Raw genomic sequence first — 15,508 nt, 5'->3', positions numbered from 1 at the left:
AAGCAGTTAACCTATTATGCTAAGCTATATCTCCCTCATATCTTTATAAGCTTTTTATTCTTATACAGAGCAAAATTAATAAATAATGGAGGTATAAAATATTACAAATGTATTGGTTGTTCTTAATTATAATTAGAAATGGGATTGTAATGTTTGTATTGCAATAAAGAGATTATTATTATGTACAATATATATAGAGGATGTACCCTAGGATTCAAAAAGTAAAATTTAAGAAATATAAACTTGGACTAGTGCACTTCAATTGCACCAAACCACTTCTCCCAAAGCATATATATATATAAAGATATTAAACAATGGAAGTGTGGACTGACAATCACCCTCCTACTAATTAATTTAAACAAATAATTTTTACGTTAAGCCTTTTATATATGTAAGTGACAAAAATTGTACGAGTAGGCTCAAATGGAGAAGTATGTTCTCCAACAAGTTTTGCTTTAAAGTATTACAAAACATAATGCGGAAAATTTTGCATGACTAATAATAATTCTCTTAATTAATTAATTCTCTAGCTAAGAGTATTCCACCAGACCAAACTCTGGGTACATAATGATCCAACAAAAACTTAAAACACATTTAATTGTAAGTCACGGTCAATTACATAAAGCAACACTTGAAAGCTACAACAAATTTAGCTTATCCTGCACTAGTCCCCCAACTTGCGCAAACCACTAGTCAAAATCTTCATGGCCTAATATTAGCAGGAGAACGTGCACACGCATGTTTGTTCTATGAATTTATCTTAATTATGTAATAATATTAGCTGGGGCAGAAATAAAATTTTATATTGCAGAAGTGTACCCTAATTTTGACACTAATCATTTAAGGCATAAAACTTTATATAATAATGGTCTCATGGACGGATGAAGTTATGTGGATGGGCAAAGGTGTGCCACAACAACTAATAAAAGGTCATCTTCTCATTTACAAAATCAAACGTGATACTCTATATATATATAGTTATCATTACATTATCTGTAGTCATCATGATCTAGACCATGTAACAAGTTAATAACATTTTCATCTCAAATTTTTACAATTGTAATGATGGTCCTCCTATTGAAAAATAATCTTAAACTTATTTTATTTGTAGTAAATTAATAATGTTTTCTTATTTGATTTGTTCAGTTGATGACTTAGTCATGCTGTTAGTGGAGAAATTGTAGGACTCATAATAAGTGGCAGGGGGTTAGTAGGAGTTGTTAGGCTCATTACAAGTTTTCCTGATTTATAACTACCAGTACCTTAGTTCCTTTCTATATATATTGTATCATTGATTAAAGAAAAGTAGATCTTTTGGTGTGCAAACATGTGTGTGTGATTTGTGTTTTACTAGTGAGAAGTATACAGATATATACTTATGTATAAATAATCAGTTAAAATTCTACACTTGTATGCGAGCCTCATGATCTAAGGCTTTGTAAGATATTTTAAAATATACACCTATATATATATGTTAAGTATTTATTTATCATATTTAATGGCATCAAAAAATTTCTCAATTTATATTTAATGAGGTATCAAGAAAAAAGTCTACGAGAGAGAAGCATGGGAAGAAGAAAGAGAAGCATGATAAAAAATTAAGGAGAAAATTGAGGAGAAAATTGAGCAGTGAAAATAATGAGAAAGATATCATGGCACAAGTGGTTGTGAAAGAAATTTTGTTTTAGAAGTGTGGGTGATTATGTGCACCAGGAGAGAAGTGCTCCGGCAAACAAAAATGACGTTGATGAGAAGTGCATCAACAAAAAAATTGTTTTTGTTGAGAAGTGCATCAAACTTGATAGTGGTGAGAAGTGCATCACAAAATGAAGAGATGGTGGTGAGAAGTGCATCACAAAATGAAGAGAAGTGCTTCATAAATTTTGTTCAGCTAAGTTTAAGATTACAGGGGAGATTGTTGAAAAATAATCTTAAACTTATTTGTATTTGTAGTAAATTAATAATGTTTTCTTATTTGATTTGTTCAGTTGATGACTTAGTCATGCTGTTAGTGGAGAAATGGTAGGACTCATAATAAGTGGCAGGGGATTAGTCGGAGTTGTTAGGCCCATTACTAGTTTTCCTGATTTATAGCTACCAGTACCTTAGTTCCTTTCTATATATATTGTATCATTGATTAAAGAAAAGTATATCTTTTGGTGTGCAAATCTGGGTGTGTGATTTGTGTTTTACTAGTGAGAAGTATACAGATATATACTTATTTATAAATAATCAGTTAAAATTCTACACCTCCTACAACAATAATGGTTAGTTTTCTCAGACGGCCTAAATATTATATGTAAGCAAGTTAAAGCAAGTAACCTGAAGGAAGATAAACAAACTAAAGAAATACCTTGACGAGAGCCAAATCAGTTTCAATTTTGTTGAGCTTTTCTTTTAGTTGCTGATTCTCTATTGTAAGAGATTTGTTTTCAAGATTAAGAGAATGACAACGTTTTTGTTAAGTTCCTCGACATGGTTCTGCTATAAAATATGGTTATGAATCTTATAGTAGTAGACGTTAAAAACATAAAGTAGAACATGTATTAGGCATACCTTTTTTCTTTTTCTGTATTCACGAGATGCGATTTTTCTTTTCTCTCTTTTCATCTCTTTTGGATCTTGTTCGCTATGCAGAATCAATTAGATCAGTTTAGCAATAATAAAAGACAGTTTCATGAAGAGAGTGTTGAGCCTATAAAACAAATGGAAACTTTATTATAAAAAAATTAAAGGGGTCGTAATTTGGATTAAGTTGGTTGTTGTAAAATAAAGTGAATGAAGTTTCATGATGCAGCTGATGATTATATTTCCTGCTTGATTAACATATCTTCCTACGTAATGAAATTATCATTATTTTATGCAGTAAATGAGACTGATAATCACTTATTTATGCTCTGCCACTATAGTCGTTTTGTTCTCCCTAACTTGTTGCATAAGTTAGGAACTTCTCAACCACATGCTACATATTCAGGACAGAGCCAAGAGTAGTGTTGCTCTTGGTTTGATCCAGGTTTTTTGCTGCCAGCTATGGCGAGAAAGAAATGCCCGAGCCCATGACAAAGGAATTTTTGGCCCAATGAAGCCTATAGATTGTATTCTAGTTGATGTTAAACCATGACAAAGGAATCAGCTTATAGTTTTGCTTTAATTGGTTATAGAGCAAGGGAGATCTCCCTTTTATATTCTCTTTTCTAATACATCTCTTAATTTAGCAAAAAAATAATAGCACTTCTTCTATTGTCATTTCTTTCGGCCTACAATTAATTTGCAACACTAATTATAAAAAAGAATGACAGAACTAATTTGGGTATTCTCTTGCATTTTTCTTCGGATAAAAATTTGGAATCATATGAAGGCCTAAGGGTAACAAACCTTTGGGTATCCGAGGAGAGAACAATCATTGTTGTTGGAAGAGAGGTTTCCGACATATCACGCTCCTGACATTACAATACATGTTCAACTCTAATTAAAATATGAAGTTATTTAAGGTTGTAACTCTATAGCTATCTTAGTACAGTGTAGGTAATCACTCCTACCACATATAAAAGCATGACAATGTTACAGTACAACGGCATATGATAGAGCATTGTTTTGTTTTTCTATTAATATTTAAAAAAGTAATTGAAAGAGATATACATATCAATTAATATATAGGTAGAAAAGAGGGAGAAAAAGGAGAGAAAATCTTGAGTGATATCATAGCTGCTGTAACTTAGATAACTAATAATTGAAGCATAAATTTGTAATTTAAAAACCTGGAGTGATACCATAATTGCCAAAATTGATTAGTAATTAGTTCAAGCATAAAGTTAGTAAATAATTGTCAATTATAAATGTATGCTTTACAAGAGTACTGCATATTATCATTATATAAATTTCCATCTAAAGTGGAAACATCCTGCAATTGCAACTTAGATTAAAATTATAATTATAAATATTATCTGCAATTATAATATTGCAACTTAGATTGTCTCAACGGGCAACTAAGCCAAATCCCAAGTATGTGCAACGTGAATAGTGCATGATGAATGTTTTGTTTGTTCGACAATGCAATGCACTTCTGAATCTATGCTTTGTAATTCTGTTACTAAAGTACTATATATGCATGTAGATGTACATCTTTTTTTAGACAATGCAATGTCAGAACTCAGAATGCTTATAAAAATCGATGCTGCAGAAACTGTGAAATGCTCTGAACTTGAGTGTCAGTAATATTGGCATTGGATAAGCCTAAAAATATTAATGGAGTCTGTAGCTCCCATACCAGCTCCGGTACTGTTCGAGTTTTAGGTACACTTAAACTCTCAAAGCAATTGCAGGATGTTAACTTTACAAGAGTACTGCATATTATCATTATATAAATTTACATACTTGCACGAAAAGGCTTACTTGCATGTCCATTTGTTCTTTCACGACAGCTTTACCCTTCTCCATCTGTTTAAAGCAAAAACAATGACTTTCTACAACTTAAATAGTAACATTGTTAAATAAAAAAATTACCAATGTGAGTACCATTAAACTAGTAAAACTAATCAAAACATCATTACATTATGCAACTTATACATAGAAAACCTAAATATTGGTCTTTCAATTTTGTACACACAGCTAGAAGAATATCCATTAGTTAGCAAACTTAAACAAACATTTTGCACTTATGGAATGAAAATTAAAATACAAGAAATTGACACGGAGGACTTGTTGTCAGGTCCGTTTTTAGTATGGAGCTTCCCAAGTCTATAGTTGATTGTTAGGAGAGTAAGTGTTTACTTGCTTGTAATGTACTTAGTTGTAATTTTGTTATTGTTTCAAAACTAGTACCCAATATTATTTTACACTCTCCACAATTATTGGACTTATTTAGGTTGATCCATTTTTTTAAATTAAAAATTTCAGGTTACTATGTATTCGCCAACTACAGGTTAATGAAACAGAGGTGTGGATGGTATATTGGAGAAGTTAAGATATTAGCAGGTTTGTAATATGTTTTGTTTAAACATTGTAAATTGTAACTTTTGAGTTTGGATGATCGAATTTATATTATAATAAAATTATTTTTTAATGTACAAGGAGTGCGATAAACAAGTAACTTATTTAATAGGTAGAAAGGGAAGAACCAAAAAGTTGAGAAAACCTCTTAATAAATAAGACAATAAGATAGTTAGACTAATTTGTTTACACTAAGATTATATGTAGACTAAACATTAAGATTGTGATTAGTAATTCAAGTATAAATAGCTTACACTAAAATTATATGTAGACTAAGTTTATATTAAAATTGTAATTAGTAATTCAAGTATAAGCTTAGTAATTTTTTACTGCTATATCTCCATATATATAACAAAAGGCTTACCTGGGTGTCCATTTGTTCTTCCATAACAGCCTTGCCCTTATCCATTTGTTTAATTTCCTAAAAATCTAAGTAACTCATCAAAGTGGCACAAAACAGAAGTTGAAGAAAAAATAATGGCTTGAGCTGTGACTTAAAAAAAACAGAACAATGTGAGTGTCATGATAAACTATCAAAATTATTCTAAATACCGTTATACTACTCCCTCAGTCCCATCCAATTTCCGTTATACTACTTCAGAAGTCCCATCCAATTTTTTATATTCAACTCTACACGCAGTTTAAGATTCTTATAAAAGTATAGTTGCCAACATTTTTAAAAAAAAAATCTTCTAAATAAGAATATAATGGCCATATTTTTATACAGAAAAGGAAAATTTCAAAAATAAATTATGAAACTATACATTATAATCGCCTTAAATGCGTGTCAAATACGTAAAAATGTAAAAAAAATGAGAGGGACTACAACAGTATTATGCAACTTATACTTAGAAAACTACAAATCGAATTTCAATTTCGTACACAATCGAAAAGTGCCTATTAATTAACAAACTTAAACAACCATTTTCCTTTTGAGGCAGAATGAAATATAAACATATACTTACACACTATAAAGCTAAAATTTATATTCAAAGAACACTTCCTCACCTAATCTTCTTTGAATTTGTTAAATGATATAGATCATAACAATTTTGCAAAAAAAACAAAAGGTTTATGAAAAGTATCATTTCTTTCAAAAGGTCCATTGACAAAAGAGGTAGATTTATGGATCTAACATGTAAATCCTTCTCAAGAATCTTTGTAAGAACTATTAAAAAACATATATAAATCAAAGATAGAGATAAATAGTTTACCATCAACATGATCGACAAGAATTAAGATGCACATATATAAATCACAAAACATAGAATTCAATACAACAATAGATAATAATTTTATCAAATAATGAGAATTATAGAAGCACTAAAATAAAATCTTAAGATTAAATATAAAAAAGCATAATTTCACAACAACAAAACTAGCTACACAATTTTAAAAGCTATATACCTCTTTCAAACGATCTGCTGGAGCCTATACTCACCTCTGTAGCAATGAAATGTTTTAGCCTACTAAATACTTATAAAAATATGTTTGTGAACAATCTTTAATAAAATCATAATATATAAGTCAAATTATAAAATCATAATAAGTCAAATTATGATGACATTATCTTCTTTCTTCGATCGTTCTATGATTAAAGATAGAGATAAAAAGGTTACCACCAACAACTTCTTTTTGTCTTTATTTGAGTAATTTAAAATATTTAAAAATTATGTAGCTTAATATTTGGTAGTAATGCATTTATCTTTTCTTACTAAACGAATTTTTATATTGCAGAAGAGGCCATTAATATTTAATTGTGTCAAAATATTTATTCTCTAAATGCCCCACCCACCGCCCAACCACCATCCCCCACCCCTCACCTACCTCTCACCCATCCAATTGTTAATGTTTATGATATTGTGTTTGACACACACTTTAACATAAATATAAAATATATCTCTATAATTTATTTTTATATTTTTATTTTTTAAATAAATATTTAAAATATTCTACTTTTATTTAGATTTTTTTCTAAAATAATATAATTATACTTTACATTAATCTTAAAATATTTTTCGTAACACTCTCCCACAAACACATTAACAATTGGGTGAGATGCTGAGTACATTTACACTTTAATTTTTAAAAAACTACTCTTACATACATGTTAAAAATTGGTGGGACGATGTTAGGGTGGGGACAAAGAGAGTACATTTCAGTTTTAATTCTTAAAAATGCACAGACGTACTTGTTTGAAATAGTCACATTAATTTGAAATTTTATGAATGTATGTTATATATAAGTTTGGTGTATAATTGATATGTACTATAGTATATTCACTTTTCAAGTTTAAGTAGCAGAATAAATATTGTTTTATTAATGTAAAATTTGAATATTTCATAAAAATTAAGCATATTTTGTTTATATTTTTAGTTTTGATAAAAAAGATTTTAGTAAGCTGTGAAATTACCTTAATCAACTTATAAACTAAATGTTCTTGACCTCCTTTACATATCCCTTTGGCTGAGTCGCACACCTCCAGCGACTCAGTAATCATTGTTTTCACGTCTAAATGATGAACTTGCCAATTATTTTTGGTTGACACAGCCAATAACAAACGAACAGTTTCCAACATCTCACTAGTGTAAAAATCTCATGGTAGTCTATCTTGTGCTCTTGAGCATATCCTTTTGCAACCAATATTGTTGGGCTTGGGCTTAATCTAAACATATTTATTTGAGTTTATGTTATTGAATAAAAAGTCTCGATTATTGTAGTTGGTTATAGTAGTGTCCCGCAAGTTTAGGATTAAAATAAGTGAGAGATAAATTAGGATCAATTATCCTAGTTTATAGCACAATTCTGTTACAAGTTGTTTAAGTAGCAGTGCTGGTTAATTCAGTAAGATCTCATCAATTGTAAGAATTTCATACAAGTAATCAATCAAATATTAGCTGTGTTATCTCTTTCTTTATTTGCTCTAACATCTGGTATCAGAGCACTCAAGTCACCTGTGAAACACGATCGTGGTTAAATAGTGAAATGGAAGCTAGCAAGAACAAGGAGGGGTCATTTGGACTGAGCTATCCTATGCTAACTAAGACGAACTACACCACATGGGCCATCAAGATAAAAGTCTTTATGCAGGCACACGGTGTTTGGGATGCAATAGAACCAAAGGATCCAAAGGGTACAGTCGAAGAAAAAACAGACAAGCGCGCACTAGCCATTATCTATCAAGGGATTGCAGATGACATGTTGTTAACGATAGCAGAAAAGAAAACATCGAAGGAGGCTTGGGGGGCTATAAAAATAATGTGCCTAGGTGCGGATAAAGTAAAGAAGGCTAAAGCTCAGACCCTAAAATCAGAGTTTGAGTCTCTAAAGATGAAAGACACTGAAATGTTGGATGACTTTTGTATGAAATTAAACGGCTTGGTTTCGAAAATCAGGGCGTTAGGAGAGACAATTGCTGAAGAGTATGTCGTTAAAAAGCTACTAAGGGTTGTCCCAACTAAGTTCCTCCAAATTGCGTCTGCAATCGAACAATTTGGTAACTTAGACACTATGTCCGTGGAGGAGGTCATTGGTTCTCTTAAAGCCCATGAGGAACGCTTGGGTGGACAAACGGAGAACGAGGGGCAGCAACTACTCTTGACTGAGGATGAGTGGCTCAAGAGAGAAGGCAACGACAGGAAACTTTTTCTCACTCGAGAAGAGTGGTTGAAGAAGTCAGGAAAGGCTGGGCAAAGCAGTGGTAGTGATTATCACATAAGGGATAACCGTATGGCTCGAGATAGAAGCCAGGTGAAATGTTATAATTGTGCTGCATATGGACACTTCGCTTATGAGTGTCGTAAGCCTAAGAAGAACAGGCCACAAAGAGGGGAAGCAAATATGTCATTTATAATCGACGAAGAACCTGCACTCTTGATGAATTTATGCGAAAACATCAAACCTGATGTGATTGGCATTACCGAGGATAAGATTATAGTAAACATCAAGGAGAGAGATGAAAACGTATGGTATCTTGATAATGGAGCTAGTAATCACATGACTGGACGTCGTGAGAAATTTGAAAAGCTTGACAGGACTGTGAAAGGGGAAGTGAAATTTGGTGATGGCTCAGTAGTCCAAATTTAGGGCAGAGGTTCAATCAAATTCCTGTGCAAGAATGGGGAGACCAGAATTTTAAGCGAAGTCTGCTACTACCTACTTTGCGAAGCAACATCATCAGCTTAGGACAGCTCTTGGGGGAGGGAAATAGAGTTGTCATGAACGGAGAGAAGCTGTGGGTTTATGATAGTTGTGGAAGGATGCTTATGCAAGTCCAAAGGTCTGCAAATCGACTCTATAAGATTCACATTCAGGAAGCGAAACATTATTGTCTACTAACAAAGGGTGACGAGGAAGCATGGTTGTGGCATAAGAGACTCGGACACGTAAATTTCAAGGAAATGCAACTGTTATCAAAGAATCATATGGCTCATGGTGTACCAAACATTGTTCACCCCAAAGAAATCTGTGAGAGTTGCCTTATGACAAAACAAACACATAAGCCTTTTCCAAATAAATCTAATTTTATTGCTAAGTCTGCTCTAGAATTAATACATTTGGATTTATGCGGTCCTATATCCCCTTCCACACCGGGGGGAACAATTATTTTATGCTTCTTGTTGATGACTACAGCCGTATGATGTGGGTTTATTTCCTTAAACACAAGAATGAGGCACTGAATTATTTCAAGAAGTTTAAAGTTCTTGTTGAGAATTGAAAATGACAGGGTATTCAAGTTTTAAGAACCGATCGAGGAGGCGAATTTTGTTCAAAAGAGTTCAACCTTTTTTGTGAGGAACATGGCATACTTAAGCACTACACGGAACCCTACACACCACAACAAAATGGTGTCGTAGAGCGCCGGAATTGTACAGTAGTTGCCATGGCACGAAGCATGCTCAAGGAAAGACAGGTGCCAGCTACTTATTGGGGAGAGGCAGTCACTCATGCCATTTATATTTTAAACAAGCTGCCAACACGAGCAATGTCGAATCTTACTCCTCATGAAGCCTGGTTTGGAACAAAACCAAACTTGAATTATGCCAAAGTATTTGGTTGTACTGCTTATGTCAAGATTCCAGCTGTACACACAAAAAAACTCGACGATAGAAGTCGACTAATGGTTCATTTTGGCAGAGAATCTGGAACCAAGACATTTCGACTGTTTGATCCTATAACTGGCAGTATTCACATCAGCGGAGATGTGTTTTTAACGAACAGAAAGCCTGGAATTGGGATGACTCTATTAAATCTGCGCCTAACAGCGGTGCACAATTTATCCTGGAAAATGATCCCACCGAACCTGAGAATTCTAGCGAAGAAGAAACTGACAGTACAACACCTACCACTCCAGACACGACATCTTCTGATGAAACTGCAGAAACACCGCCCCCAAGGCTCCGCTCACTTGCAGATATTTATGACCACACGACTGAGGTGGAATTAGCTAAAGATGAACTTATGTTAATGGGTATTGATGAACCCATTTCTTTTAAGCAGGCTGTTGAGGACGACGCCTGGAAGACAGCAATGGATAATGAAATCGCCTCTATTGAAAAAAACAATACTTGGCAACTAGTGGATCTTCCAAAAGGGCATAAACCTATAGCACTTAAATGGGTTTACAAGTTGAAGACTGATCAAAATGGAGCTATCACTAAACACAAAGCCCGTCTTGTGGCTAAAGGATATATTCAACGTCATGGAATCGATTATGAAGAAGGCTTTGCCCCGGTTACTCGACTTGAAACAGTCTGTTTACTCCTTGCATTGGCAGCTAAAAACGATTGGGAGATTCACCATCTTGACGTTAAATCTGCTTTCTTGAATGGTGTTTTATAAGAGGAGGTTTATGTAACACAACCCAAAGGCTATGTCAAAAACGGCTCTGAACATCAAGTCTATAGGCTTCTCAAGGCTTTGTATGGGCTTCGTCAAGCCCCTCGAGCGTGGTATGCTCGTCTCAACCAGTACCTTCTCACACTCGGTTTTGTTAAATGCCCATATGAGCATGCTGTATATACTCGGAAGGATGGAGCTCATTCTCTAGTTGTTGGTGTCTATGTTGAAGACTTATTAGTTACTGGCTCATCTCTGTCACACATTGCCAAATTCAAGGGGGAAATGAATCGTGAATTTGACATGTCTGACTTAGGGCTGCTGTCTTACTATTTGGGGTTGGAAGTTACTCAAGACAAGGAGTTTATTGAACTCAGACAGTCGACTTATGCGCAGAAGGTGCTCGAATAGGAAGGCATGGCAGAATGTAACAGTGTGAGATATCCTATAGAACACAAGATACAATTACATGCTGACAGCTCGGGTGAAGTTGTAAATCCTACGCAGTTTAAAAGCATTATAGGCGGGCTCAGATACCTAGTGAATACAAGACCTGATATTGCTTATTCTGTAGGGATTGTTAGCAGGTTTATGGAAAGGCCTACACAGCTGCACATGAACACAGTTAAAAGGATTTGTCGATATCTGAAGGAAGCGCTACAGTACGGACTAATCTACACAAAAGGCCAAGGAAATTATATACTTTCGGGTTTTTCGGATAGTGACTTAGGAGGGAGTATGGATGACCGAAAGAGTACGGGAGGAATGGCTTTCTATCTTGATGAGAATTTAATTACTTGGGTGTCACAAAAACAACGGTATGTTGCACTCTCTTCGTGTGAGGCCGAGTTTATGGCGGCTACGGCGGCTGCCTGCCAGGCGATTTGGTTGCAGCGGGTACTGAGTCATATCATGGGCATCAAGGTTGCTCCTGTCACATTGTACATTGATAATAGGTCAGCTGTGGACTTGGCACGTAATCCAGTTTTCCATGGACGAAGCAAGCATATTGACTTGCACTATCACTTCATCCGTGATTGTGTTAAACAAGGATTGATAATTATAAGACATGTCCGCACGAATGAACAATGAGCTGACATCCTAACGAAGGCGTTGGCAATATCCAAGTTTGAGAAGATGCGTCAGTTGCTTGGTGTCAGAAAGCTGGAGAATGTTTAGATTAAAGGGGAGTTATGTTGGGCTTGGGCTTAATCTAAACATATTTATTTGAGTTTATGTTATTGAATAAAAAGTCTCGATTATTATAGTTGGTTATAGTAGTGTCCCGCAAGTTTAGGATCAAAATAAGTGAGAGATAAATTAGGATCAATTATCCTAGTTTATAGCACAATTCTGTTACAAGTTGTTTAAGTAGCAGTGCTGGTTTATTCTGTAAGATCTCATCAATTGTAAGAATTTCATACAAGTAATCAATCAAATATTAGCTGTGTTATCTCTTTCTTTATTTGCTCTAACAAATATTAACTATATTACCATTGGCATCCTTCTTAAGCTTAAAAACCCACTTCAAACCAATCACTTTATGCCTCTTGGCAATTCATTTAACTTCCAAGTGTCGGTTTTCTCAATCGAATTGAACTCACTTTTCATGGCATGTTCCCGGTCGTGTTCCTTAATTTTTTACCCATAATTTGAATGCTCATATGTTCCAATGAGAATTAATTATTCATGAATTTTTATCTCTTTAAATATCATTTAGCAATCTGAAATATTTTGGTTCACCGTTATCATCATAATTCTCAGCATTTGAGTTGTCAGAATGTGTATGCATTAGAGTTGTATCACTTGCTCCCCTTTGTCACCAGTATATTCATCTTCAGTGCTCGTACGTCCCACTTCTGTTATGTACGTCTCAATTGTAGAAAAATTACCAAGCATCGCGACTCTTTCTCCTTCTGTTGTGACCATGGCCAACTTTTTCCTTCGTCAAAAAATGACATCCTTGATAACATGAACTTGATTGCTTACTAGAACATATAAACGAAATTTATATAAACATATAAATTTCCAGGCAGTTTTACCGCATGTATGCTTCGATCATCTAGTTGCTTTCTATGGACGTTTGAAACTTTCTATAAACATACAAAAACCCGATTATGTCCAAAGTTTGGTTTTCAACCCGTCCAAGCATTCTATGGAGTCTTTCTTGTAAGAGCTCGAGTTGGGAGCCGATTCAAGACATAAATAGCATGCCTCATAGCCTTTCCCCATAGCATTTGTGATAGAGTCATCTCCTTTAAGTAACTTCTAGTAATCTTGATAGAGTCCTATTTCTACTCCCTACGAAAATTCCATTTTGTTGTGGTGTGTTTTGTGTAGTTAAGTGTCATTATATTCCAGATTTCTCACAATACATAGTAAAATCCTTGGACACGAACTCACCATCTTGGTAAATTCTAAAAATCCTTATTATCATGTCTGACCTATGCTCCATAAGAACTTAAAACTTCTTGAACGCGGTGAATGCCTCATCTTTATTTTTTATTTTTTGCCCGCAAGGGTCGGTGGTGTCACTGGTCCACCTAGATCACCATAAACTCACTGTAAAATATGAGTAGCACTGTAGAGTGTCTTTGATGGAAAAAAGCTCCTAGTTTATTTTGATATGAGATACTCGGTACATGTTTTCTTGGACTGACTCGCATTTGGTAGACCATACACCATTCCATCCCTAAATGTTAATATCATTGACTGGTAATTCATACATCCTAGGAAGCATGCCACATACGTGATTTTTCTTAAGATTTTGAAAGCATAAAATCAGGTTTAACATTTTTAATAATAAGTCTATACAATCTGTTATGAGATCTCTTAACCTTCATAAATATTCTCCCACTTTTTTTAAAAACCCACAAGTAATTTCCATTCAACACCACTTTGTTTCCTTCTTCTAATAGTTGTCCTAAACTTATTATAGTACACGTTCTTTCCCGTTCTCGCACTTGAAGACTATGGAACTCTTTCCCTCGTCGATATTTAATTCCCTCATCGAGTTCCTTAAATTTTTAGTCTTTTCACCTCGCATATGGTTACTAGTGTCGTTGTCAAGATACCACAAATTTGATTCCACTATTATTTCCTTCCCATTAGTCACCAACTTTGGTACAACATCCTTCTCATTAACAAAAACACATTGTTATATTCTTGTTCATGTTTCACCAGTAAAAGTGTAGGTTTATCATCTTCCATTTGCACGATATAAACTTCCAATGGTATCAACTTCTTGTTTCATTTCCTTCATACGTTGAGGCTTCCGGCACTCTGTTGCATAGTGACCATATATATTAAAATTCTAACATTTTATTTTAATTTTGTCTCTTCCCCAACGTTCCTTCCATAAGCTGACACCTTCTTTTTTTTATTTCTCTCAAGTATGAAGTAGCTTCCCTCATTCGCCTTCTTTTTTTGGGCCATTCTCCCTCTGTAAGTAATAACTGACCACCTGACCTCTCCATTTGTACCTTCAGTCGGTCTTCATATAATTTCAATAATCCAATGACTTCCATCACAACCATGGTTTGAATATTTCTAAAGTGTTCCATCGTAGAAATTATTTAAAGAAACTTTTGAGGTATTGCATACAATAGCTTCTTCACCATATAGGGTTTCCTTCATTCCTTTTCCAAGGGCCATTATGTTTGTAACAAGACCATTAAGTGGCATACAAAAATCATCTAGCTATTTTATATCTTTCATACTCAATGACCCAAATATCGTCTTAAGCGTTTGAACCTTAAGAATTTTCAGATTTTCAGCACCTTGACATAAGGTCTTAATCGCCTCCCAGGCATCCTTATCTTTCTTCTTCTCAGGTATCCCCTAATAAATCATGGCAAGAGCATTTTATTTGTTCTTTCTTCTGCCCCTCCTTTTGGATCTCTTGGTTTGTTAGCCCCCCAAACTGTGTGAGCCTGCATAAATAGTCTCATCTTCAAGGCCCATGTTGTGTAATTAGTTTTGGTTATCATCGAATAACTCAAGCCCATCGTTCCTCCCTTACTCTTCTCAAATCCATCATGGTCTCGTTAAACATGTACTGTGTAAACAGAGATCACCAAGAGCTCTGATACTAAATATTAGAAACGTTTAAATAGGTAACTATATATAAAAATATATGTATTAGCTGTTTCGAAAAAAATATAGAGAACATAAGTACATTTACCCAAAAGCTCTATTCTTCAATGACTTCAACCAATATAGATGTAAAGGTAACAGCTCCACAAAGTGGCTAAAAACTAGGAAATAACTAAACATACTCTTATGAACAATCTCCAGTACTATTGTTATTAAACCACGATCCTAAAAATAATCCAGCTAATACTCTGACTAAATCAATCAACTGATATTCTGGACTGCAGAATATAAAAAAAATAGTTAGTTTAAGTTAAAAACCAGCATATGGTACTTTTAATGTTCTTGTTTTCCTCTTGCAACCGATTATTCTCAAATGTAGGAGATGTTATTAGAAGAGCCTTCCCTTGACAACTTTCTTCCAGAGATTTGATATAGGTCATGTATCAAATATCATTATGAATCATGTAGCAGCACTTTAGAAAGCATACACAAGAACATATATCAGGTAAACATTCCTCCAGCTTCACGGTTTGCGAGGATGACCTTCTGCCGTTTCTCCTCCTTGTGTTCCTGTTCACTATAAAGA

The 15,508-nt window shown here is 34.2% G+C and overlaps 2 protein-coding genes across 2 annotated transcripts; both read left to right on the top strand.

The window, feature by feature from the left end:
- Positions 1-7,974: 7,974 nt before the first annotated feature.
- Positions 7,975-9,075, top strand: LOC141696602 (uncharacterized). The gene has a single exon (XM_074500725.1). It carries the CDS (start codon positions 7,975-7,977, stop codon positions 9,073-9,075), a length of 1,101 nt encoding a protein of 366 aa, XP_074356826.1.
- Positions 9,076-11,244: 2,169 nt separating this feature from the next.
- Positions 11,245-11,919, top strand: LOC141696601 (secreted RxLR effector protein 161-like). Its single transcript, XM_074500724.1, has one exon. The coding sequence runs from the start codon at positions 11,245-11,247 to the stop codon at positions 11,917-11,919; it is 675 nt and encodes a 224-aa protein (XP_074356825.1).
- The last annotated feature ends 3,589 nt before the right edge of the window (positions 11,920-15,508 follow it).

This window comes from Apium graveolens, chromosome 11 (genome assembly GCF_009905375.1).
Source record: "Apium graveolens cultivar Ventura chromosome 11, ASM990537v1, whole genome shotgun sequence".
Taxonomy (NCBI): Eukaryota; Viridiplantae; Streptophyta; class Magnoliopsida; order Apiales; family Apiaceae; genus Apium; species Apium graveolens.
The sequence above is the reverse complement of the archived record's forward strand: the minus strand, read 5'-3'. Positions and strand labels throughout refer to the sequence as shown.

Bases quoted from the DNA above. Each gene is read 5' to 3' on its own strand.
- LOC141696601 (XM_074500724.1), top strand. From the start codon at position 11,245: ATGGCAGAATGTAACAGTGTGAGATATCCTATAGAACACAAGATACAA.
- LOC141696602 (XM_074500725.1), top strand. From the start codon at position 7,975: ATGGAAGCTAGCAAGAACAAGGAGGGGTCATTTGGACTGAGCTATCCT.